At 34.4% G+C, this 26217-nt stretch overlaps 1 protein-coding gene across 2 annotated transcripts in view; it reads right to left on the bottom strand.

Moving 5' to 3' along the window:
• The window catches only part of LOC145673464 (lysosomal alpha-glucosidase-like), a 264976-nt gene that overhangs the window by 156743 nt on the left and 82016 nt on the right, over positions 1 to 26217 (bottom strand). For both annotated transcript variants that reach the window (XM_081743185.1, XM_081743184.1), the window contains exons 7-8: positions 20681 to 20928; positions 16309 to 16469 (exon numbers count right to left, since the gene is read on the bottom strand). In XM_081743185.1, coding sequence (XP_081599311.1) covers positions 16309 to 16469; positions 20681 to 20928 — 409 coding nt within the window. The remainder of the gene's footprint in view (positions 1 to 16308; positions 16470 to 20680; positions 20929 to 26217) is intronic.

Here is a 26217-nt window from a genome sequence, read left to right as displayed (position 1 = left end):
AATAGTAACATGACATCTAAGGGGTAAAAAAGTGATGAGCTCACGGGGGATGATATTCATACACGTAAAAATAATTTAAAATAAACAGTATTAGTTTCGATTCCATAGTTTTCGAAGATGTTGTATTCAATAAAGACACTTTGAAATCAGTAACGTGACATCTAAGGGGTAAAAAGTGTTGAGCTCCCGGGGGTGATATTCATACACGTAAAATAATTTAAAATAAACAGTATTAGTAACGATTCCATAGTTTTCGAAGGTGTTGTATTCAATAAAGACACTTTGAAATCAGTAACGTGACATCTAAGGGGTAAAAAGTGTTGAGCTCCCGGGGGTGATATTCATACACGTAAAATAAACAACATTAGTATCGATTCTATAGTTTTCGAAGGTGTTGTATTCAATAAAGTCACTTTGAAATCAGTAACATAACATCTAAGGGGTAAAAAGTTGTGGGCTCCCAGGGGTTGGTATTCTTACACGTAAAAAGGGGAGCATATGAATAAGACAAGTAAGACATAAGTAGAAACGGTTTTCCGGGGGAAAGTCAATAGCATCTTTTCGTTAAGTTGTAAAGAAGATAGCATTGAATTTGTGGTCGCTAAAATTAATGACAGTATAAAAGAAAGACATGTAGAGAGGAGGAGGAGGAGGAAATATGGATTTCGCGTTCACTAAAATTAACGATAAAATTCTAAAACAGAATAAGTATAAAAGGCCGTGTAATCTACATATCTTCATTAGTCAATACATTTGAAAGAGATTGTGAGCATACATTTGTTTCACTCTTCATCCCATGGAATAGGAAGAAAAGTTAAAAATATTTAAAAGGTATGATGAGAGATTATTTCATTGACATTATAAAGTTCTGGCTTATATAGTATATATTTATATATCTAATATATATTGATTTATAAGTAACAAAATTCATTTCTTTTTTATTTTAGGTTGCATACAAATAAAGATAAGTGTAATCCTTTTCCCTATTCCCGTTGATATTATTATTATTATTCCTTTTTAATTACTTATATATATCACATTTTACTTACTCGTATATTCTTTTAAACGCTTATATACCCTTTCAAAATATTTATATACATATATATATTCCATTTAAATAAGATTTATATATCCTATTATATACTATTACATATACCATTTACATATATTGCATTACGTATATATATACATCTGAGGAAGAAAAATGGCAAAAGAGAGTACGCAAGATTTACTGAAGGAGATAACGGTCTTCATTAATGACATTGAAGAAGAAGAAGAAGAAGAGGTAATGGACGTAAATAACGAAACGCAAGTTCTTTTAAGTGAAATAAATGCCATAATCGGGATAGAAGAAGAAGAAGAAGAAGAAGAAGAAGACGCAAAAGAAGAAATGGAAATAGATCATCATGAAAAAATGCAAGAAGAAGAAGACGGAGAAGAACAAATGAAAATAGAAGAAAGAATAGAAGAAGCAGCAACAGCAACAGCATCAGCAACAGAAGAAGAAGAAGAAGAAAGAGAAACTATTGAAATTCAAATTCCAGTAGAAAAAGAAGAAGAATATGATGAAGAAGAACTATTACAAATATTGAACAGTGCTAGCAATAGAGCGATAACAGAAGAAGCATCAGGCCGTATTAAAGAAATTATAAAGTGGTTACAAGAAGGAACAGAAGAAGACGTCGAAGAAAGGAGAAATGAAGAAGAGCTGCTAAATCTCACGTTTTCCCAAATAATAGGAGAGGATTACAATAAGGAAGAGATGAAGATAGAAGAAGAAGATGATAAGTTTTACACGAATGAACTAGAAAATTGGATTAACAATTTGTTTCCCGATCCCAGAAAAGAAGAAGAAGAAGTAATATATCCCTCAATTATGGAAATATTAGCAGAGGCTAGTGTAGAACACGAAGAAATGGAAGTCGATTTAGACGACATAGAAAAAAGAATGGACGAATTGCTAGTCGTATTTCAAGCACAACGAAATTCAAATATACAAGTAGGATTCGGAAATAACAACCGTAATGATGGACACAATAGATTTCATATAATAGAAGAACGAAGAAGACAATACAGAAGATACAATATGGAGGGTAGAATGCTACGATTCCGTCTAGCCCCCGTACGTGCAGATGAAAACCCTTTTACGGCAATTGAAGCAAGTCTACGGGCACTAATAGATTATTTACTACGTAATGTGGACCAGCATGATTACGTAGGAATAACAATCACAAACGAGAGAGAAGGACATCATCCATTTTGGTTGTCATTCAGAGAAGCAAGAAATCTCTCAGCAGAAGTTCTATGGACAAGCTATGAGAAAGTACTGCAAAGTAATGCGGCTTTTCTTATAAATGAAGATTGCATCGTGAATTTTCATCATGTACGTATGCCGAGAGGACAAGGTCCTTTGAAACAACATATTTTGAATACTGAAGAATATGTAAAGGCAAAACGTGGTATTATCACAATTAAGAATAAAGACACAAGATGTTTAGCACATGCAATCGTCGTTGCCATAGGACTGAAAAAATACAAGGGAAGAAATCAAACTGAATATAATAGATATGTAAAAACTCAAAGTAAATATATAATAGAAAAAGAAGCAGAAGAACTGTGTGAAGCTGCCGATGTAGATCTTAGTCATGGTGGTGGAATTCCTGAAATTCGTAAATTTCAGGAATATTTAAAGGATTATAAAATCACAGTGTATAGGGGCTTTTCAGGAAGTGATGTCATGTTTGAAGCACCACCAAGTGATAACGAGAGAACTGCTTTAAATTTACTGTTTATAGATAACCACTTCAACGTCATTGAAAGCTTGACATCATGTTTTAGCTGTAAATTTTATTGCGAAAGTTGTCATAAGAAATATGAAAAAAAGCATGAACATTTGAAACATTGTACAGCTGTATGTTTTCGTTGTCATCAGAAGCCACCATGTGATTTTAAAGAACCCCATATTACATGCATTGATTGTAATCGAGAATTTTATGGCCAGTCATGCTATGACTATCACAAGTCAGCGCCGTATCAAAATGGAAAGCCTTTATGTTCCATTGTGAAATGTTGTGCCCAGTGTTTGAAAATTTATGTAATGAAAGAAAAACGTTCTCACGTATGTGGAGAAACATATTGCAACATTTGCTATGCTATTGTACCACCCAATCATGAATGTTACATGAAAGTGAATGAAAGAAGAAAATCGAAAAAAGCCAATGAAAAAATCATCGTGGAGAGGAAATCTATGATTCTGTTTTATGATATTGAATGCACACAAGATACGAAAATAGAAGATGAGGACGCAAACATATATGAACACATACCTAATGTCTTGATTAGTCAACATGTATGTTACCAGTGTTATGAAGATAACAACATCAAGAATGATTGTGTCATTTGTGGAAAGCGAGAAAATATTTTTGACGGAGAAAATGTAATAGAAGATTTTCTAAAACATCTTCAACAACGTCGACCAAACATTAAATCAGTAACCTGTGTTGCCCATAACTCAAAGGGATATGACGCACATTTCATCATTAAGACCATGGTTGAGAAGATGAATTGGACTCCAGAAGTAATCATGAATGGAGCAAAAATTCTCTCTCTTAAAATAGGAAACGTAACCTTCATCGATTCACTAAGCTTTCTTCCTATGCCCTTAAGTAAATTAAGTGGTGCATTTGGACTTCAATCGTGCAAAGGATATTTCCCACACTTCTTTAATCGACGTGAGAACCAAACCTATGAAGGGCCGCTTCCAGACATTAAATATTATGGAGCAGATACTATGAAAGTAGACGAAAGACGCAAGTTTCTCGAATGGTATACCGAACATCAAAACGACACCTTTAAAATGAAAGAAGAACTCATCAAGTATTGTGTACAGGATGTCGAGGTATTACGTCAAGCCTGTATTTCATTTATGAATACATTTGAATCTGAAACTAATGTCAATCCCTTACTTGAATGTATTACAATTGCCAGTGCATGTAATTTGGTATATCGTAGAAATTTCTTAAAGGAAAATACAATTGGTATCATACCAAAGAACGGATATCGATGGAGAGATGTACAATCAGTTGAAGCAGTACAATGGATAGCTTGGGAAGAAAAAACCAGAAACATCCAAATTACCAATGCTGCACGTAGTAAGGAAAAACGAATAGCATCAATGAAAGTAGATGGTGTATGGACAGATCCCAACACAGGAAAAATACACGTCTGGGAGTATGAAGGCGATTTCACACATGGTTGTATCTACTGCTACCCTAACGACAGAGATAAACCCATCTATAACAATACTACAGATACCATGGAATTTCGATATGAAGCAACAAAGAAGAAAATCCAAAAATTAAAAGATTTTGGCTGTGAAGTGCATGAAATATGGGGTTGTGAATTTAAAAAACAATTGGCAGGAAATGAAGAGATGAAGAAGTATGTTAGTAATCATCCGTATACAAAGAAAACACCATTAAAACCTCGTGACGCTTTTTATGGAGGACGTGTGAATGCCATACGTTTGTATCATAAAGCACAAGAATCTGAAGGAGAGACCATAAAATACAAAGATGTTATTTCATTGTACCCATTTATCTCTAAGACTAAGAAGTTTCCAATTCGTCATCCTACTATCTACCTGCCTGGAGATTCAAATATTCCCACCATTGAAGAAGTAGAAGGATTAGTTAAGCTCAGTATTTTGCCTCCAAAACAACTGTTTCATCCTGTCCTCCCTTATAAATCAAATGATAGATTGATGTTTCCACTCTGCCGTACATGTTGTGATGAATTAAATCAAGCACCTTGTAATCACAACGATGAAGACCGAGTGCTACATGGAACATGGGTAGCAGATGAAGTAAGAAAGGCATTAGAAAAAGGATACAAAATAATAGATATTCATGAAATATGGGCATATGACGTTGTTCAATATGATGAAAAAACAAAAAGTGGTGGCTTATTTGCAGAATACATAAACACCTTCCTGAAAGCAAAAACAGAAGCAAGTGGATGGCCAGCATGGTGTGAAACAGATGAATTAAAGAAGAAGTACATTCAGCAATTTTATGAAAAGGAAGGAATACGTCTAGATGAGAACAAAATTAAACATAATCCAGCACTTAGAAGTTTAGCTAAATTAATGCTAAATTCATTTTGGGGAAAATTTGGTCAACGTGAGAACATGGGTCATGTCAGCATTATTAATGAACCCAAGGATTTATATGAGAAATTATCATCTCATGATATAGATGTTCATCAAATATTTCCAGTAAATGATGACATGTTATATGTATATTGGCAATACACCGATGACGTTCCTGTTTCATTACCAACAGTAAATGTTGTCATAGCCGCATACACAACAGCACAAGCAAGATTAGAATTGTACAAATATTTAGATCAACTACAAGAAAGAGTATTATATTTTGATACTGATTCCGTCATTTATACGCAAAAACCTGGTGAAAGTACAATTCCAACTGGTGACTTTTTAGGCGATTTAACAAATGAAGTCCTCGAATATGGTAAAGAAGCCTATATTTCAGAATATGTCTCGGCGGGCCCGAAGAATTACAGCTTACGTATTTTTGATCCCAGCACGAAGAAGGAGTTTCAAGTATGCAAGATACGAGGCTTTTCATTAAACTATGAATCTTCAAAACACCTAAATTTTGATGTAATGAAGAAAATGATAGTAGATAATGAAGAGGATGCAGAAGAAGAGGAAGAATCTCGTCCTACTGAAGTAAAAATTACCAATGAGAAAAAAATTTGCCGCAGGAAAGACCATACTATCGTCAGCATGCCCGAAACAAAAATTTATAAGATAAATTATATTAAACGACGTAGAATACCAAATTCATATGATACTCTTCCATATGGCTACACTACTTCCAACAAAAGAAGAAGAGAAATGTAATAAGGCCCTTTATAAATATACGTATGAAGAAAGAATGATCATATTCTTTAACATGGACACGACGTGGAAACATCCCTTTTCATGTATTGTTGCCGGACCAAGTGGATGTGGAAAAACTTCCTTTGTAATACGTTTCCTGTCCAATTTACCACGTGTGGTTAATACATCGTTTCGTCATATTTATTGGTACTATGCAGAATGGCAAAATGCATACAGAGAAATTTCGACAAAAGTACAATTTATTGAAGGATTACCTCGAACAAAAGACTTTTTACCTGAAACTGGACCACATCTTATTATTATTGATGATCAAATGTGTGAAGTGAACCGCAATATAGTTGATTTCTTTACAAAGGGTTCTCATCATAGAAATCTTAGTGTACTATTTATTACACAAAACATATTTCATCAGGGAAAAGGAAGCAGAGATATGAGTTTGAATTGTTCTTATCTCGTATTATTTAAAAATCCAAGAGATAAATCACAAATTAAACATTTAAGTTATCAATTATCTCCTGAGAATCCAAAATTTCTTCAAGAAAGTTTCAACGACGCAACAAAGTTACCATATGGATATTTCTTTATTGATTTAAAACAGGATACGCCAGATGAACTTCGTTTTCAAACAAATATTTTTCCTGATGATATTTATCATTACGTTTATGTTCCATCGAAATAGAAGAAGAAGAAGATGTGTTTATAATGTTTGTTTTAAACTGTGTTTCTTCATTCTGACAATATGTCTCCAAGAGTAAAACACGGAGATCTTCTTCGTACGCTGAGCAAAGCAAATCCTAAATTACGTAAAGCTATACTGGCCAATGCAGACTCTTCAGTGATTCGAAGTATTTGTGAATGTTGTTATAATGTATTAAAAGGGAATGTACCTCTTACAAAGACACAGAAAGCAAGATTAAAGCGATACAAGAGGACGCTTCGATATCTTGTGAAGAAAGGAAACTCCATCCAAAAGAAGAAGAAGCATTTATTAGTGCAGCAGCAGGGTGGATTCCTACCGGCATTATTAGCTCCTATTTTAACTGGTGCATTATCAAGTTTACTATTCCGTTAGTACAATGGAACATGCAAAGAAGATGATTTTAGTTCCACCTGAAGTTCTGAATCGTATACAAACACCAACATCATCATCATCATCAGCCCTGGAGAAACGTGAATCTAATATGGATCAAGAAATGCAAGAGATTTTACAGTTATCATCGCTTAGTGATGAAGAAAAGTGGAATCAGTATAATAATATTCTTCAAAAATATTTACATTTAATACGAAAACAAGAAGAACCTGTGACACTTTCAATTACGTCAACTAAATCAGAGAAGCCTGAAGTAGAAGAAGAAATATTATTATCTATACCCAAAATGTTTCGTAAAAGAGCTGAATTACTACTACATAGAATGAAACATGATGATAATATCACGTGGGATAATAAAGGAACTGTTTACATCAGAGGTGATAAACTAGAAGGATCTCACATTGTAGATTTAATTTCTGATGTGTCGCGACCCCGGAAACACACAAATCCACCGGGATGGGAGAAATTTTGTAATTATTTATCTTCTAATAACACACCTCAAGAACTTATTGGAAATCCAAAGCGTTTGTCATATATTTTACGACGAACTAAAGCATCACCAACAGCATCATCGTCAAGGGAAAAAATACCTCTGAAATCGTTTGCAGAAGACGACGAAGAAGAAGCAGAAGAAGAAGAAGAAAAGGAAAAAGTAATATCTCCTATAAGGAAAAGGAAACGTGCCTGTAAACGTCCAGTATGGTCAAGGTGGAAACCGTAAACAAACAGTTAAGCAAGATTTACTACAACCCTTCACATCATGCCTCGTTTTCAACTGTTAAAAAATTGTGGATAGCTACAAAAAAGAAAATTCCTATACATTGTATAAGAAGATGGTTACTGCAACAAACAACATATACGTTACACAAACCTGTACGTCGTCGTTTTAAAAGAGATTTCTATGTAGTGAATAACATTGATGATGAGTGGGAAAGTGATATTAATGATCTTCAATCTCTTCATAAATTTAATGATGGATATCGTTATATTCTTACAGTGATAGATGTGTTCAGTCGATATGCATGGGCTGTGCCATTAAAATCTAAAAGTACAAATGATGTCTTAAAAGCATTGCAAATTGTGTTCAAAGACAGAAAACCAATTACATTTCGAACAGATAAAGGAAGTGAGTTTACTAATAAAACAATACAGAAGTACTTAGTGGACAGCAAAATAAAACATATTACAACTAAAAATCCTGATATAAAAGCTAGTATTGTAGAACGTTTTAACAGAACTTTAAAAGAAAAAATGTGGAAGTATTTTACAAAGTATCAAACGTATAATTATTTAAATGTATTACCTCTTCTTGTGAAATCATACAATGAAGGTTATCATTCAAGCATAAAGATGTCACCTGCAAATGTTTCTCAAAATAACCTATTACAAGTATGGCATAATCAATATGATAATAAAATAAAGAAGACGAAGAAAAAGAATCCAAATTTCTCAAAACATCTTAAGATTGGTGATACAGTACGAATTAGTAAAACTAAACGTACATTTGATAAAGGATATATGCAAAATTGGACTTGGGAAATATTTAAAGTGAAGAAGATAATACCAAGAGATCCACCTGTTTATGAAATTGAAGATTTAAACAAGGAACCACTGGATGGATTATTTTACAGAGAGGAATTACAACCTGCGACGTTATCAAAGACATTTTACATAGATAAAATCATACGTACAAGAAGAAAAGGCAGCAGAAAAGAATATCTTGTTCATTGGAAAGGATATCCTTCTTCTTTCGATTCCTGGATACCTGCATCATCCGTAAAGAAGATCGAGAAGTACAATGGAACCTGATGGAGATTTTTACGTTACGCTTCCCAGTAATAGTTCTATGGAATATTTTCCTGACAACACCTTAACATCATACACTACGAAACTTCATCAAAGAATGGAATTCCATGAAAAGTGGGAAGTGGCTATTGTTGAAATTCATTATCCTCATTCAATATTAAATATTAATGACGAAAATAATAAAATTTTTTACAAACCTGCAAAAAGTGATGAATGGAAATTTATAACTATTCCTGTACGTTATTACACTGACATATCAGAATTGATAAAGATAATAAATACGTACAATAGATTCACAAATTTACATATTTCTTATACTCGTGAGAGTAATACCTGTTTTATACGACGTCTTCATAAAGACATAGATGTAGACGTTGCATTATCACCAAGTGTTAGTGCGATGTTGGGGTTTGATCCAAGCGTTGATTTAAAGGATATGCAACAAGGCCAAAGCATTCCAAATTTACGTTTAGGACTTCCATCTACAATGTATGTGTATTGTGATATAATTCAATCTGTATTTGTTGGAGATACAGTAGCACCATTATTACGTATCATAAATATGAATCCTGTGAATCATACATTTGGAAGTAGTGTTATAGAAATTTTTAATCCTCCACATTATGTGCCTATAGAGAAGATGCATTTTGAACACATCAAAATAGATATAAGAGATAGTACAGGCTCTCCACTGGCATTCACTTTCGGAACTGTATGCGTTAAACTACATTTTCGACCAGTGCGTCAACATCGACAAATATGAATAATCCATATTTACAATATTATCAAAAACAAGCTCTTTCTGGAACTGGAAACGTTTATGTTGGCTCCCCTTATCAAGTTGGACATGGTATTGGAAGTTTCCTTGGAGGATTATTTCGTTCTGTCATGCCACTAGTAAAACAAGGAGCTAAAACAGTAGGAAAGGAATTATTAAAATCTGGAGCAAACGTTATTACTGATGTCATCATCGACAATCAACCTATTAACGAATCCTTTCATCAACGAATGGGTGAAGCGAGATCCGTCTTGCAAGACAAAGCAAAAAATAAACTGAAATCTATGCTAGGATCTGGATATCAACGAAGGAAAAGAAGAATTACACATCATTCCATCTTTAACCCTTCACCATTACACATCATCAAGCGCAAGAAGAAGAAGGAGAAGGGCAAGAGGAAACGTACACAGAAAACAAAGAAAAATCAGTCTTATAAGAAGAGGAAGTTATCACACGATATCTTTGATTAAATCATCACCATTATGGCTTTCTTACATCATCAATCCTGCGAGTGTGTAAAAAGTGAACTAGATATTTTTTCTACAAAACCAACGCAAACCAGTATATTGGATAATCATGTCGTTACATACAAACCAATCAGTTCACTAGCTGATAATGCTCCTATAGAGTTTGTCATCCCAGGAACAAGTGATGAATACATAGATCTACCACATACTCTTCTTTACATCGAAGCTCAAATCGTTAAGCCTGATGGATCAGCATTTGGTGAAAGTGATAAAGCTGTGGCTCCTATTAATGACTTTTTAAATTCTATGTTCAGTGAAGTGGAAGTGTATTTAAATAACAAACTGATTTCATTTCCATCTCATAATCATCCATATCGATCATACATTGAAAAACTGTTAAATTATGATGATTCTGCTAAAAATACTCATCTTCAATGTGCATTCTGGTTTCAAGATACTGCTGGACATATGGATGCAACATCTAGTGGTAATAAAGGATTTCAACAACGTTATGAATTAACAAAAAAAAGTGCAAAATTCGACATGCTTGGACATCTTCATTGTGATATTTTTAATCAAGATAAATTTTTAATCCAAGGAGTAGAATTACGTCTCAAGTTAATTCCTGCAAAGCCAAACTTTTGTCTCATCGCTAGTGATGCGTCTGTTGAGGCTAAAGTGAACATTTTAGACGCTGCTTTACATATTAAAAAGATTAATGTTAGTCCTACAATAAAACTAGCACATAACAAGCTTCTACAATCAACAACAGCCAAATATCCTCTCACAAGAGTGCAAATGAAGTCGTTCGTCATTCCAAAGGATCTTCAATCAAAAACAATAGATAATTTATTTATGGGAGTATTACCAACTCGAGTGATTGTGGCGTTTACACAAAATGATGCCTATACAGGAACAATAACTTCAAATCCATTTCATTTCAAACATTTTGACATCAATTTCTTCTCTCTATACATTGATGGAAAACCTGTACCTTCAAAACCATTACAACCAATTTTCGAAAACAACCTCTATGTTTCCTCATATCATACCTTATTCTGTGGATCAGGCATTCACTTTTCCAATCATGGCAACAATATTTCTCGCCTTGACTTTCCTCAAGGATACACGATCTTTGTTTTCGACATTACTCAAGATGGAGAAGCCATCGCTGTGCAGCATTGGAATCTTATACGTCATGGGTGTGTTCGTCTGGAAGTTCATTTTACGAAGCCTCTACCAGCACCTATCTCCTGCATTGTGTATGGAGAATTCCAATCTCTCTTAGAAGTGGATCATCAGAGGAACATCATCATGGATTTTTAAAGGTACGTTATTTAAATATCATATCATATATGTACATGTCTGCATTTTTATACATGATGTCCTCTACACTAGATTTATTGAATGCTTTGCAAACAAATTCTTTATTTCACAATCATTTCGTTGGCGTATATGCAGCCAATGAATTACCAGCACATGTTCCACTACCTGCAGCTATCATCATAAATACAGATCCCTCGAACAAACTTGGCACACACTGGATTTCCGTATATATTCATACTGATGGCCGTGCCCACTACTTCGATACATTTGGATTTCCTCCATATGTAATGCATCATATTCAATTTCTACGTAGAAATTCCACTTCTTATACATTTAATAATAAACAAATTCAAAGTGTAAAATCATCCCTATGTGGACATTATTCATATCTTTTCCTATGCTTCAAAGCTAAAGGAGAGTCCTTAAATGAATTTCATTACACTTTCTCATCAACTCCAGAAAAAAATGATCGTCGTTTGCTGTATTTACTTTTACAGGTAATCATGTCTTCATTCTTCTTCTTCTTCGTTTGTTTTGATTACTTTCTTTTCATATTATTGCAGGTAGCCATTTCTTCTTCTTCTTTATTATTATAATGTGTTTGTATGTATTATTATTTGTTCATGATTATAGATAAAATAAATTTTAAGTTTGTTTTTTCAATTTTTTTTCATTTCAGAGAGTAAAAGATCGTCATCGTGTGTATGGACATCATCTTCAATGTTCAGATTGACTTGTATCTACGTTTCATCATCAACATCAACAGCAGTAGTATCATCAGTGAACAGTATATGGCAGTTGTAAAGTTATCATCACAGGAACAATGGAAAGAAAATCTAACGTTCTTTTAAAATGTACTATACTTACCGTCGTTTTAATTGTGTAAATAGTTTCATCAGCAATAAACAATTTGTATTATTTTTTCTCTTTGAAAACAAATGTTTTATTTCTTATTTTCTCCGTTTCCTAATAAATAAATATGTTTTATGATCAGTTATGTAATTAAATACACATATCATAAAACATGTTTTTAAGTCATTGAATTAAAGAATTTCATAGTGATTTAAAAAAAAAAAGATTCTAAAACTGATTTTTAATTCAATGATGTAATCATATAACTACATAATAATAATAATGAATTCAAATACTTAATCAGTTATTCTTTCGTAAATTAAATCAAGTATGTGAATTCAATATTATTATTATTATTATGATAGGACTTTTGTTTTTTTAAAATTTTAATATTAATTATTTGAGTTCCTTTTTTAAAAATTAAAAAAAGTCTTATCATACTTAAGACAAAGTTGTATAATAATAATAATTTCAAATACTAATTTCTATTTTAACATTCATTTCAAGAATTTGAATTCATTATGATTATTATTATTATTATTATTATACGTATCACTTATAATATACGAGGAAAAAATATGTTAGGATTTTTTTCTTATAAAAAATTTTAAAATCCTAACATATTGAGGTGTATGAAACGAACACAAAACACACACACAAATAAAACATTTCACTTTCCACTATATATATATTTTTATTACATTTGATATTACGTTGTTTCGTATACATGAAAAACAAATCAATTTCTCCTTCTTTATGAAGAGTCGTTCACTTCATTGATACCCTCCGAAGGTTGAGTTTCGGTTTCCCCCCACCATGGCTGTGTCGATACACTATCAAATAAATCAGCCATTATTGAATCTATGAGTTTTTGTTTGCAAAATACTTTCATTTCCAATTTTAATCGTTCACCATCAATGTTCACATCACTGTTCTTATCAAGAGAGACACTTGGAAAACTGATGTTCATACCATTAATAATACTCTGTTCATCTACACAGGTATGGATTCCGGCAAGTCCTCTGCATGTAAGACACTGTAATTGTACATGATTACGAATAGTATCTGTACACAAGTCAAAATATTCACGTAGCACAACACTACAAACTTTACTGTTTTTCACAGCATGTTCAATACACGGTAATATTTCCAAGAAATAAAGCCAATCACTTGAAGATAAGTACACAGTGTTTCGAGGAGCATGAAGTGTTCCTTTCTTCTCTAACATCACTAATTTTTCACCCATTAGTTTTCGTACCACCAGTTCGTTTTTTCGACCAAGAGATTTTATAAATGTAATTTCCACTTGAGAATTTAAATAGTCCGTAACAAATGGGGTTAAATGTACAAGTTTCTCCCACTCTGCCAAATTTAACTCCACTCCAAACACAAGTCCTTTGCCAACACGAATCACTGGTTCAAATGTATCACTATCCAGTCCAATGCAAATTAATTTGGTTTTCATTGAATTAAGTCCATATTCAACATTTAACAAGTACTCTTTCTTGGTATCCATAGTTGACGCACAAGCACTCAAAGGCATGTTACTTCAGTCGCTGGTCAGCACAGAATAACGACACTATGCATACAGATGACTGCGCATGCATGAAGAGGAGGGGCGAAGAGGGAAATTCATGTTTCATCTTGTTTGTACATGTCACCATACACTTACGATGAGTAAACCAGTTCAGTAAATTCAAGATCGTGCATGTTACGTCCAGATACATTAATCTTCATTCCTTTATATATTAAACAGACATTCCCACTTTGTAAATACGTTAATAATGCACCATTATCTGCTTCCAATTTTTCAGTACAACGTCCAGGTAAAATCACTTTTTCACCTCCTTCAAATGTCACACAGGCCTTCCTACCATATACCGTTGTAATTATCTCACAGTTTACAATACGAAATGGTACTCCAATCTCCAAATCTCGCATTTTTGTAAAGGGTACCATTGATGGCTTATTAAGCTTATCTAATAAACTCATTGACGATGACATCTTTAAAATTTTTGACGTTTCTTCCTTTGCAACAGCTGCTAACAGAATGATCTACACAAGCACATACGTTCCGCTTACGCTCTTCGCAGGAGGGGTGAGGGGTTTGGGGATTCAAATTATTAACCAATAAACGACAAGAACACGAAAATTCATGTTTTATCTTGTTTTCTACATCTAGCAGACGTCCAAGACTATGAGCATAGCAACAGCAAATCAACATTTTCCCACGGGCTTCTGTGGTAACCGTAAAAGGCTATGAACATAGCAACTAAAGAGGAGTAGGGGGTAACGGGGGTTCAAATAAACCAAAATTTTCCCACGCGCTTCTGTACTACCCGTAAAAGGCTATGAACATAGCAACCAAAGGCTTGTCGAAACTTGCCTCCCAATTCCAGGAAATGACACCGAATTCTAGGAAAACAAGATAATTTTTTGCTGACTCGGCCTTCTATACGCGGGGACATCTACTACCAATGGTTATGCTCTTTAGGTTAAAGGTGACGAGTGTTTAATGAAGATTGTTTTATAACGGCCCACGATTATGAACCGAGGCTATATAAGCCTGTTATAGTGAGATAAAATGATAGTGGTAGAATAAAGAAAATGAGAGGAAACGGAAGAACACCTAAGAACTCATGCACACGGTGTTTGTCCACCACCAAGCAAACTCGTTGAGAACTACAATCGAACCAGAGACTCCACTCCCCTTGAGTTATAGTAAGGGAATGATAATAAAAGAAATGATGGAATGAAAATGTGGAAGGGAAATGAGAATACCCCCCTTCCGCGAAAAAATAACCTCACGGACACGATGTTGTCCATCACAAACTCACATAGTCTGAGTTTGAAGTGGGGATTCCTAGTACACTGTTAAAAATGCTTTCTTAAATTTGAGAAACCGTTTCTTATCTGTGCACCGAGAATATCTTTTCTTAGAAACAAGAGTTTGAAACTCTCATTACTGAAAAATGAAGAAAAGTAGAAGAGGTTTTATAAAACGAAACTAGAAAATATACTGTTACTTTCCTTATGAATGAGAAGTGCCAAATCTCATTTCTAAGAAAATATTGTCTCGGTGCACAGATAAGAAACGGTTTCTCAAATTTAGGAAATTATATTTAACAGTGTACCCGAAGTGAGCGCTCTATCACTAACCCACCATGCTCCCTGTCATTAATCTTACGGTGTTTATTATTAAAGGGACGGTTTTACTTGGATTGTGGATGAAAGCTATCACTTACTATTTTTTGCACTTATAGGGTCTATGCATATAAGTGTTATTTCAGAAAACAATGAAGTCTAACAGGGATTGAGGAGATAAGCTGAAGATAACGCGCTTGCACGATTAATAATATTTATTTATTTATTTATTTAACGGCAGAGTTAAGGCTATGTTTGCCTTTTCTTACACTCAACTAACTCAAATGTATACAAGATATACGTACTACCATTGACATCGAATCCATAAAAATTATAATTGCTACATTAATGCATATGTACATACACACATATATACCCCTACACACGAATATGCTCCCTTACATTCCCCTCCCCCGCCATACCCTCATACTATTTATCATAAAAACAAGAAAACTATACATACAGCATACACAGAACGATATATGTATCCTTAAAAGTATACTACCTTACATTCCCCCTCCCCCATACCTCCCCACAAACCTAGTATTATAGATACATACCTCAAGTTTCTGTTTACATTTGGTTGCTACTGTTCAGCTTTGTGAAAAAAAAAAAAAAACACATTCCGAGATTGGTGTACATTGGCTAAGGCTATCAGATATTGCTTCAAATTTCTCTTGAATGTCGCAATTGAGGGTGAATTCCTTACATCTGGTGGAAGTCTGTTCCATTCTCTAATACCAGAGATTGTGAATGAATTAGCCATTTGATTCGTATTATGACGAGGTATCGAGAGCAGTGTTTTTGTAATTTGGTAATTTGGTAATATTGTAGTTTTCATTTTAACCTAAGTTATCCATTCTGTCCCACATTTCTCTAGTGTTACTTATATGAACAAGAATATGAAATAACTACTTACAATACAGATCCTGTTGCTTCACGGATTACTTGAACACTAAATGGAGATCCCGTGTCATTGGTCACTTTCACAGAGTACAGCGGACTCTCTGGTGGTGAACTGGGATTCGGAAGATTTAGATCAATAGGCACTTCGTATCTAGCTTCATTTGGATCATAGAACTAGAAGAAAAAGCAAACAAATGTTTAAAATAGAACTCGAAGAAAACTTAAAATAAATCCATAAGAGAGAACTTTAGGGAAATATTAAACAAATGTTTAAGAAATGACAAATAAATGCTTAAAAAGAACTGAGAAAAAGATATGTTAAGAATTGAAAATGGCTAAATAGCCGAAACCAGTCTTTATATACAACGAAGGTGAACTTTATTCTTTCATTTGGGGGGGGGCGCGGTGGCTCAGTGGTAGAGCGTTCACCTCCGGTGCTTGGAGTCCCTGGTTCGATCCCAGCTCGCGGCCGTGTGGACTTTGTGGTGGACAAACACCGTGCTCGTGGGTTTTCTCGGGGTTCTCCCGTTTCCTCCCACTTTCTTCATTCCACCATTTCACTCGTTTCTCATTATCACCGTCTCCTTTAGCCTAACCGGCATAAACGTAGGACGTTAAACTGAAAGATTTTATTTTTCATTTCTTTCTTTTTTTCTTATTTATTTGTTGTTGAATATACTTCTTCAGGATTGAAAATGTTTTGTTCAACGCATAGTCCGGACCTCATTTGTCTATACCATAGACTGAATATGAAGCTACGAGTACTTGAATACCCTATAATTTTGTTTGTATTATGCAATAGTTCCACTCGACTATAGTTTTAGATGCTAACACTACAGACTTCAAAAGTAAGAATACCATATATTTTGTAAGTTAATAATGAATAAATCTTTCCACAAGAATACTATATTGTTTGCCCAAGTTGCCCTTCATACATAATTGTGTTATTACCTATAGAAACATGTATTACGAAGTTGAGCAAAAATCCAGTTTTGTTATGTATGAAAACACTGCTGAACAAGACTGCACTTATTTAATATAAAAACACATTTACACGTGACGTTTCGATCTTCTAGCCAAGATCCTCATCAGACGTACACTGAGTGATACAAAAAATTATTCAAGTATATATACACAATTCATCTCCCTATCTGCTCGCTCATTGGCCCATTCAAACAGCCAATCAGAAGCGTGGAAATCTATCTGAACTGACCAATGGGACAACATAACATTCTACCAGAAAGAAACAACAAGGAGCAAGCAACCATTGAATACATTAATTCACATACATTTTTCTGTATTTATCAATAATATTTCTCCATTCTTTATTAATGCTGATACCTTTGGTCCAATTCATTAAGTTTACATCCCCTTCCTTTTCTATCCACCAGGCCTCTTTCCACTTTCTCGGCCTTATGTATGCATAAGGGTGATGAAGCTAATAGTGCTTGATTAGAATTGCCACACCACTTTAACGCTTTGAGCAGTTTTGTCAGGTTGTGTCTTGTTTTATAAGACCTGTTAATCCTCTAGTTTTCATGAAATTAAGAGGATTGGAATGAAAGACATTACGACTTTTGATAGAGAGCAAATCCTTTATCATAAAACGTTTACATGCATTCAATGTGGTCCCCAACCATATTTGTGATCTGCTGTTTTACTGCTGGAGGACGCTGTATGTAGGTAGCAATCCTGTTTATATTGATGTTCACGACTGAGCATACAGAATGACGTCTCTGGTCCGAAACACTATCCTCTGAATGGTTCTTTAGTTGGAAGAATAGATCAAAGTCACACGAACTCATATCTGGGTAGTATGATGAATTTCTTAAGACTTTTCATTCCCATCGTTGGAGCTAATCGTCTCAAGAGACAATGGTGGTTGTCATGCAGTATAATGGACAGATATGTTTGCAACTGCATTTCTTCCGCGAAGCAATATGAAAATTGTATCCTAAGAACATTCAATGAACGCAGTATTCATTGTCTCGCTTGGAGGAACCACATGATGGAGGTATACCTTACACATCATATGCCACTAACAGCATTGCTTTCATATACTGGAGTTATTGGCGCAATTTGCAAGCCAGAAGAAGATAGATGGTGGAATGCTTTGGACTGTCGTTTTAATTTTGGCTCTTATGTTCTTGTACATGTTTCATCATGATGATGATTCGGTCCAGAAATGCATGTACTCCACATTGTGATGCCCCAAATAGTAACTTACGTCTCCCAAAAACATTCCATTACATTTCTGAAAAAGGTCACTTACATGTTTATTTATGAACTCTGCTCCCAAATTCCAAATGCGCTTCGGAACGATAAAATTTCATACTAAGTCTTTACAGCTGCATCTTTGTATGCACAAATTTTATTTGTGACACTGAGCTTGGTTAATGGCTCTGTCTTTCCATTACGCGTGCAAGACAGGCACGTGGCCAGGATTTCGTAAAAGAAGGGTCTGTGACATGAAATACTGTGGTCATCACACCAGGGGCTCGATCATTCTAAACTATTTTATTGGCAACATTATTGGTGCATTTAGCCAGGATTTCGTAATCGGTGCGGGGCGGGAAGGACGTGACAAGAAATACTGTGGTTATCACACCATGGGCTCGATCAATCTAAACTATTTTGTTAGCAATTTCATACAAAGACTTCACAGCTGCATCTTTGTATGCACAAATTTCATTTGTGACACTGAGCTTGGTTAATGGTTCTGTCTTTCCATTACACGTGCAAGACAGGCACGTAGCTCGATTTCGTAAAGGAGGGGGTTCGTGACATGAAATACTGTGGCCATCACTTCAGGGACTCGATCATTCTAAACTATTTTACTGGCAACATTTATTGGTTCGTTTAGCCAGGATTTCGTAATCGGGGCGGGGGGAGACGTGACAAGAAATACTGTGGTTATCACACCATGAGTTCGATCAATCTAAACTATTTTACTGGCAACATATATTGGCTTGTTAGGACAATAAAATGAGCATATGTTAGTAAGTATTTTAGTAACAAACTATGAAGAAATCTCGAATAAAAGAATTTAAAAAGTATTGAAAAAGATTTTACAATATTTAGGTTCCTTCCTTTGTTCATTCAAATATAACAATTTTTCTTTCATTATGGCCTCAAGTATTATAAAAGTACAAATTCAATAATGTCTTATAACATGTTCTACAATATCTGCGCTCCTTTCTCTGCTGAATCAAATGTTAACCAAACTTCCTTTCCACATAATTCTTTGTTTTCATTATTCCGTCAACTACTGTCTGTTCCAAATGACAAGTTGATATCCTGGAGAAGTCAGGATTTTGAAATTTCTAAAAAAGTTACAGAATTCTCAGAATTTTTGCCACTAGTCAGGGAAATTTCAAGCTTTCGAAAGCATAGTGCCGTTCTGTAACAATATGGACATTTTTTTTTATCATAGTTTTCGTCATCGCTTCACTGTTTCTGAACATGTTATTTCAGAAACAATTTTCTAACAATTCTGAGAATTCTGTAACTTTTCTAGAAATTTCAAAGTCCCTGACTTCTCCAGGATATCCCGCTCATTTGCCACCATGTATTGGAAGTAATACAAATCTCCTCATAAGAAAGAGTACCCAAAAGCTTGCTATAGCTTTTTTATTGTTAACGCTGATTCTTCTTTTCCTCGTTTCATTCTGCTTCACCCTTCCTTATTTGTTTCATTTCTTGTTTCAAAGAGGGTGTCCGGACACCCCGAATCCCCCCTTGGCTACGTGCCTGGTGCAAGAACATCTACGCCCTCGCGTGTTTATATCCAATGTGGCTAAAATGTTGCTAGCTTTCTTCCCAGCCACTGTACAATCTAGAATCTTGCATTCGCCTATTTTAAAAATGTTCTATGGTAGTTTCAAATTCGTTTGGCTGAAACTAAAAACAAACATTATAAAAGTAATGTATTTATTCAGTTTCAAATTATTATGTTCAGTACCCCAAATTCTGTAAATAGAGTAATATTCAGATAAATTCTCCGTTTTGAGCATGGAGGGGCATATATATGAGGGTCACCCAGAAAGTATTATGCACTGAATATGTGCCACTTGTAGGAACAAGAAACCATTCGAACAGAAATCATTCAAAATATCATATGTGCATTTCTATATTAATTTATCCTTATTCAGAAAAAAAGATCTGTTTAGTAAAGGAAGACCAAAGTGGTTAGTCTATTTTTGCGTAGCAACCTACAATTTCATTTATTCTGTTGTCTCTATGGTATAAAACATCTTAGGAAAAGGTTTTATCACCTCCCATAAAGACCTGACGTAAGTTACAACAATTAAGTGCAATTCTTAAAGTTTGTCAATACTGGCCATGATTATAATATCAATTATAATTAAACAAATATATTTACCTACCTTTAATCTGACCAGATTATCGCTGTATGTGGTAACTTCAAATACTATATCTTGAATATCGTCTCCGTATAAACTAGGACCAAGTTTGCTTAATGGAATCCTGAAGCCAAGATCAGTGTTTTCCACATCTCCGCTCACTGTGTATCCGTATTCGGTGATGGGAGGAAGAGAACATGTGCTCGTAGTTGAGTCCCACACGCATCCTTCAAGACATGCGTCCTCGCTAATGCTTCCACCTCCACCACGAACTGTAAAAGAAATAAATCGCACGAAATATTCAATCTCAGTCAACTTTTTTTCAAACAGTATGTTTCGTTAAATATATAAATATTAAAATACGGGACAGAAATAAACGACTACAAACACCACTAAACTAAAGACGATTTTGTCATTTATTTTTGACCCGTACTTTATAAACAAGTATGCTTGAAAAATGTAGGTAGTACGTCTCTAAAAACGTCCACATTACTTACGAAAGTCGACAGTTCATTTACATATATCTATAGATTTTCAATACATCCTCCATCATATGGCACGAACAATAGCACAGCGCTATTCAAAATGCTCCCAAACCGGACAAATATGCCTATCGTCACGGACGCAACAGAAATAGTAATCTGGTTTTTCGGTTACACCAGTTTTTTTTTTTTTTTTTTTTTTTTTTTTTTTTTTTTTTAATGGTGGGACATAAACAGTGTTTCTAATGTAACCCCACAAAAGAAGTTATAAAAATACATATCCGGAAACCATGGAGGTTACCTGACTTTGATAGGTATATAATGAGTTTACCATGTTATACAGCGTTATTCGGTGGAACCTTCGATTGTATTTTCCTAACGATGTAAAGATGAAATCCTGTAAACAACAGGTTATAAAATACTTATACTACATTATATTAATATAATAAATACAGTATATAGTATCAAAAAGTACCTCATCGAGAAGATAGTATAACTGCCTGCAGAAACCAGGAGGAAAAATTAGTATTTTATTTATTTTAAGTTTTTTTCATTTTACGTAAATGTTTGACTTGAGAAGTACATTGGTGTGTGGAACTGCGGACTGTTACGGATTTATCCATTATAGGTAAGCGATTAGACTGTTTATCGAAACTACTATAAATACTATCTAACTGTAAACTATGCTCTCTTCACGTCGGACAAAACTGTTCTAAAACTGAAAACTATTGATTCGAAAATTAATTAGAAGAAAACAAATGAACCAATGAGCCTTTGCTAACGCATGTACAAATTTTCAGGGTCCAGTCCCTTTTTGAAATAGCACCGACATTTCATGTTACTAAATCGATTGCCAAACCACTATCATTAATAAATAATTCGTTCTATTGCTTCTTTTAGGCAGGAGATCCAATTATTGAACAACACGAGCATGTTTTTACGAAGTATTTTTGCACTTACACTCACTTTAGCTTTGAATTTGGACACAAAATATAATTTAGTGTTCGTTATGCCTTAGGACAGGCTGTAGCTAATACTTCTGGAAACAATGTGGAGTGAAAAACTTAGCGCAGATCACACTTGATAGAATTTAATACAGTAAGAATAATATGAAAATTTTGTTCATTGTTATCGTCTGTTAGTGTGTCAGTTTCGATTCGATATTGAGAAGCGATTAAACATCTATATTTTCTATTTTGTTTCTTTCTTTTATTCTTCTCCTCATAGGCGTAACTAGGATATTTTCCTAGGGGGGGAAGGGGCATGGCCCCTTAGTTCTGAAATTTGGAAGAATCTTTTAGAAGACCTTGTTATAGTGCTTATATATATATATATATATATATATATATATATATATATATATATATATATATATATATATATATATATATATATATATATATATATATGTATATGTATATAAATCCTGAGTCCCCCTTTCCCCACACTCATTATAAGATCTTCAAGGTATTTAGTTCTCCTAACACGAGACTGTCACGTGACTGTTACTTCACAGTCTCGTGTTACTGTCATGTAACATGTTACACGAGATTGTCATCTGTCATGGACAACGGAGTAAGTCCCTGGTATAAAGAAAATCGTAGACTCGCAGTGAAATAGCTAACGTATCAACATTTCTCATTGGAAGGTCATGGTTTATAGTTCATTCTCTTCAGCACTATACAAGCTTTTCAGAGGTTCTAATGTATTGGGGCCCATGATGTACTTGAACAGGGAAAATTGGGAGGATGTGGGGAAAATTCTCTCTAGAAATTCCTCCCATCAACTTTGGACCCCTCTGGAGTGGCCCCGGGTAAAAGCACTCAATCAAAAAGTATCTCGAAAAATACTATAGGGAATAAGAAATGACTGTACCAAGTTTTATATTGATAGACGGGATAGATATGAGGAAAAAGCTTGTATACCAATACACGCTTTCTCCTCATACCTGTTGTGTCGATCAATGCAAAACTTGGTACAGTAGTTTCTCTTACTCCATAGTATTTTTCAAGATACATTTGGATTGAGTGTTTTAGACGAAATCGATCAACTATCGACCAAATATTTACCATTCGCCAAATACTCAAAAAAAAGTGGGAATACAGTAGCCCGGTACATCAACTATTTATTGATTTTAGAAAGGCGTACGACTCGGTTAGGAGAGAAACATTATACAACGTTCTTGCAGAACTTGGAATACCGAGAAAGCTAATTACATTAATTAAGATATGTTTAAATGAATCCCAAAGTAAAGTCCGGGTAGGAAAATTTTTGTTCACGAGTTTTCACGTCGAAAATGGCCTGAAACAATATGCGTTGTCCCCATTATTATTTAACTTTGTTCTGGAATACGCTATAAGGAAAATCAAAGATAGCAACCAGGGCCTAGAGTTGAACGGTATTCACCAGGTTATGGCATATGCTGATGATGTAAATTTAATAGGGGATGATAGGAGAACAATAGAAAGAAATGCAGAGATCTTAAACGCTTGCAGGGACATGGGTTTAGAAGTAAATGCAGAGAAAACTAAATGCATGGAAGTGCGCCGGGACCGTAATACGGCAAATTATGGATGCGTTAAAATATTAAATAATACTTTTGATAAAGTGGACAGTTTCAAATATCTAGGATCAGTATTAACAGAGGAAAATCATATTCACGAAGAAATTAAATGTCGACTAAATGCAGGGAGTTCGTGTTACTATTCGGTTCAAAATCTCTTGTCGTCGCGAATTCTGTCGAGGAATCTGAAGCTCAAAATATACAAAACGATAATCATGTTTGTTGTTCTGTATGGTTGCGAAACATGGTCACTTACTCTGAGGGAAGAACATAGTCTGAAAGTATTTGAGAACAATATCCTGAGACGAATATTCGGACCCAAGAGGAACGGGAATGGGGAATGACGGAAACTTCATAACAAGGAACCACATAATTTATACGGTTTACCCAACATTGTTAGGGTCGTCAAGTCTAGGAGGCTTAGGTGGGTGGGTCATGTAGCTAGAATGGAAGAAAGTAGGAACGCTTTCAAAGTCTTGACTGGAAGAGCAATCGGAAAACGACCATTAGGAAGACCTAGGCGCAGATGGGAAGACAATATTAAGATGGATCTCGCAGAGATTGGAATAAAAGTAGAAACTGGATGCAGTTAGCTAAGGATAGAAGTCAGTGGAGAGCTTTTGTGAATGCGGCATTGAACCTCCGGGTTCCATAGGCCATAGAGTTAGTTAGTTAGTTAGTTTTTACCCGGAGACACTTCAGAGGGGTCCAAAGTTGATGGGAGGAATTTCTGGAAAGAATTTTCCCCACATTCTCCCAATTTTCCCTGTTCAAATACATTATGGACTCCAATACATAGCACCTTTGGAAAGCTTGTTTCATGTTGAAGAGAATGAACTATAAACCATGACTTTCCAATGAACAGTGTTGATGCAATAGGGTCATTCCATATCAATTCAACACAGTGACTTAACCGCACCATCTCAGATTTTAAAGAAATTAGGCACATAGATGTCCTATAGATAGACTAACAAAAATGCCAAATTTCAACTATATATATTAACCGGTATTGAAGATAGGGCTATGTAAAGTTTGAAAAAAAAAATCCCCAAAATAGCATGTTCAATGAATTTTGAAATTGGAATTGAAGCTCTCGTAGTTGAGCTAGAGAGATGATTAAGGTAACACTTTACAGCATTTCCCATGCCCTTTTCTGTGGTATACATCATATAGGCTAATACAGAATCTGTTCTTTTTTTTTTTTCAAAATCAAAATCAAAATTTTACTTCCAAATTTTTTTTAAAAAGTACATATTTTAAAATTTTGAAATTAATTCAATGAATAGATAGTCTTCTTGTAAAGCACCTGGCAAAACGAATTTGGGATGATAATCGGTTCATTGTTTAAAAAATTCAAAACTAATACTTATTTTTCAAGAATACTCTGTACGTAGGGTAATAACTTAAGAATACTAAGTTTTACACCTCTGTAGAAATAAAAATGAACACTAATCTGAAGAAAGAGTACAGATTATTTCATAGTAAAACTTTTCCATAAGTAATAGGATATGTTTATCACTTGAAATTTGAAAAATCACATTTGTTCGGCATACATCACTTTCAAGGAAAACATAACTTCTTCCATCGGGAGTTACAGGATTCATTTTTGTCAGAACGTCCACTACAGACATCCACAGAACATCAGCGTTTATTGGATATGAGAATGATGGAGATGGCCAGGTGGGTGAAGAAGTATTTTTACTTCATCAAGTTCTCCATTTTCCTGTAAAACATGCCCGAGCCACCAATTTTCTTCACAGACAGCGGTGATATAGCCTGATATATATCTTCTAATTGAAGTTGTTTGGAGATTTTCCCAACCCTGCAAAACATCTGAAGATTTTAATACAATTTGCCCCATATTGAATTTGAACCCCCCCTGAAAAGCTGTGTATCCCCCGAAATAAATTCCTGCGTAGGTCCCTGATAACCAGTGTGCTGAAATGGCGTTTAGACAAACAATGAATGCTGAAATTTTAAAATTGAAAATTTAGTGTAAGATATCATTGAAGAAATTTTAGAAAGTCCAATTCATAAGCTACAGTTGTAGTCGAAAAAGTCTGCCTACTTTTTATCAATATATTTAGGGTCTAAGCAAAGTTAAAAATATTGATAACTATGAAACAGACATTCAAGCAAGCAGATAGATAAGATAGAATTTGTTTCGTTAGCAGGAGTGCCTTCAGGATTTTAATTTTCAGTACACCAATTTTTTTATTTTTTTAAATATGAATATATATCATTTGTTCCTTTGCAATAAATATATATTTATTATCTTTTAATCATTTATAATTTTCAAAATTTTTGAGTAGGTACTGGCCTACCCGCTAAAGCTGTTTCAGTTCGTTTGATTTGTTTAGGCTTAACATTTTTCTGTAACAGCGAGGTTATGAAGGAGTGGACATATTACTTAAAGTGGCATCTGAACCACTACTCGGTTTCCAGCTGGGAGAAATTTTGTGGGCTCATTGGGACCCCTTAATTACAAGGCGAAAATTAGATTCAAGTTACACAGA

Source organism: Thermobia domestica, chromosome 16 (assembly GCF_964235325.1).
Source record: "Thermobia domestica chromosome 16, izTheDome1.hap1.1, whole genome shotgun sequence".
Taxonomy (NCBI): Eukaryota; Metazoa; Arthropoda; class Insecta; order Zygentoma; family Lepismatidae; genus Thermobia; species Thermobia domestica.
This window is presented reverse-complemented; position numbering and strand designations above follow the sequence as displayed.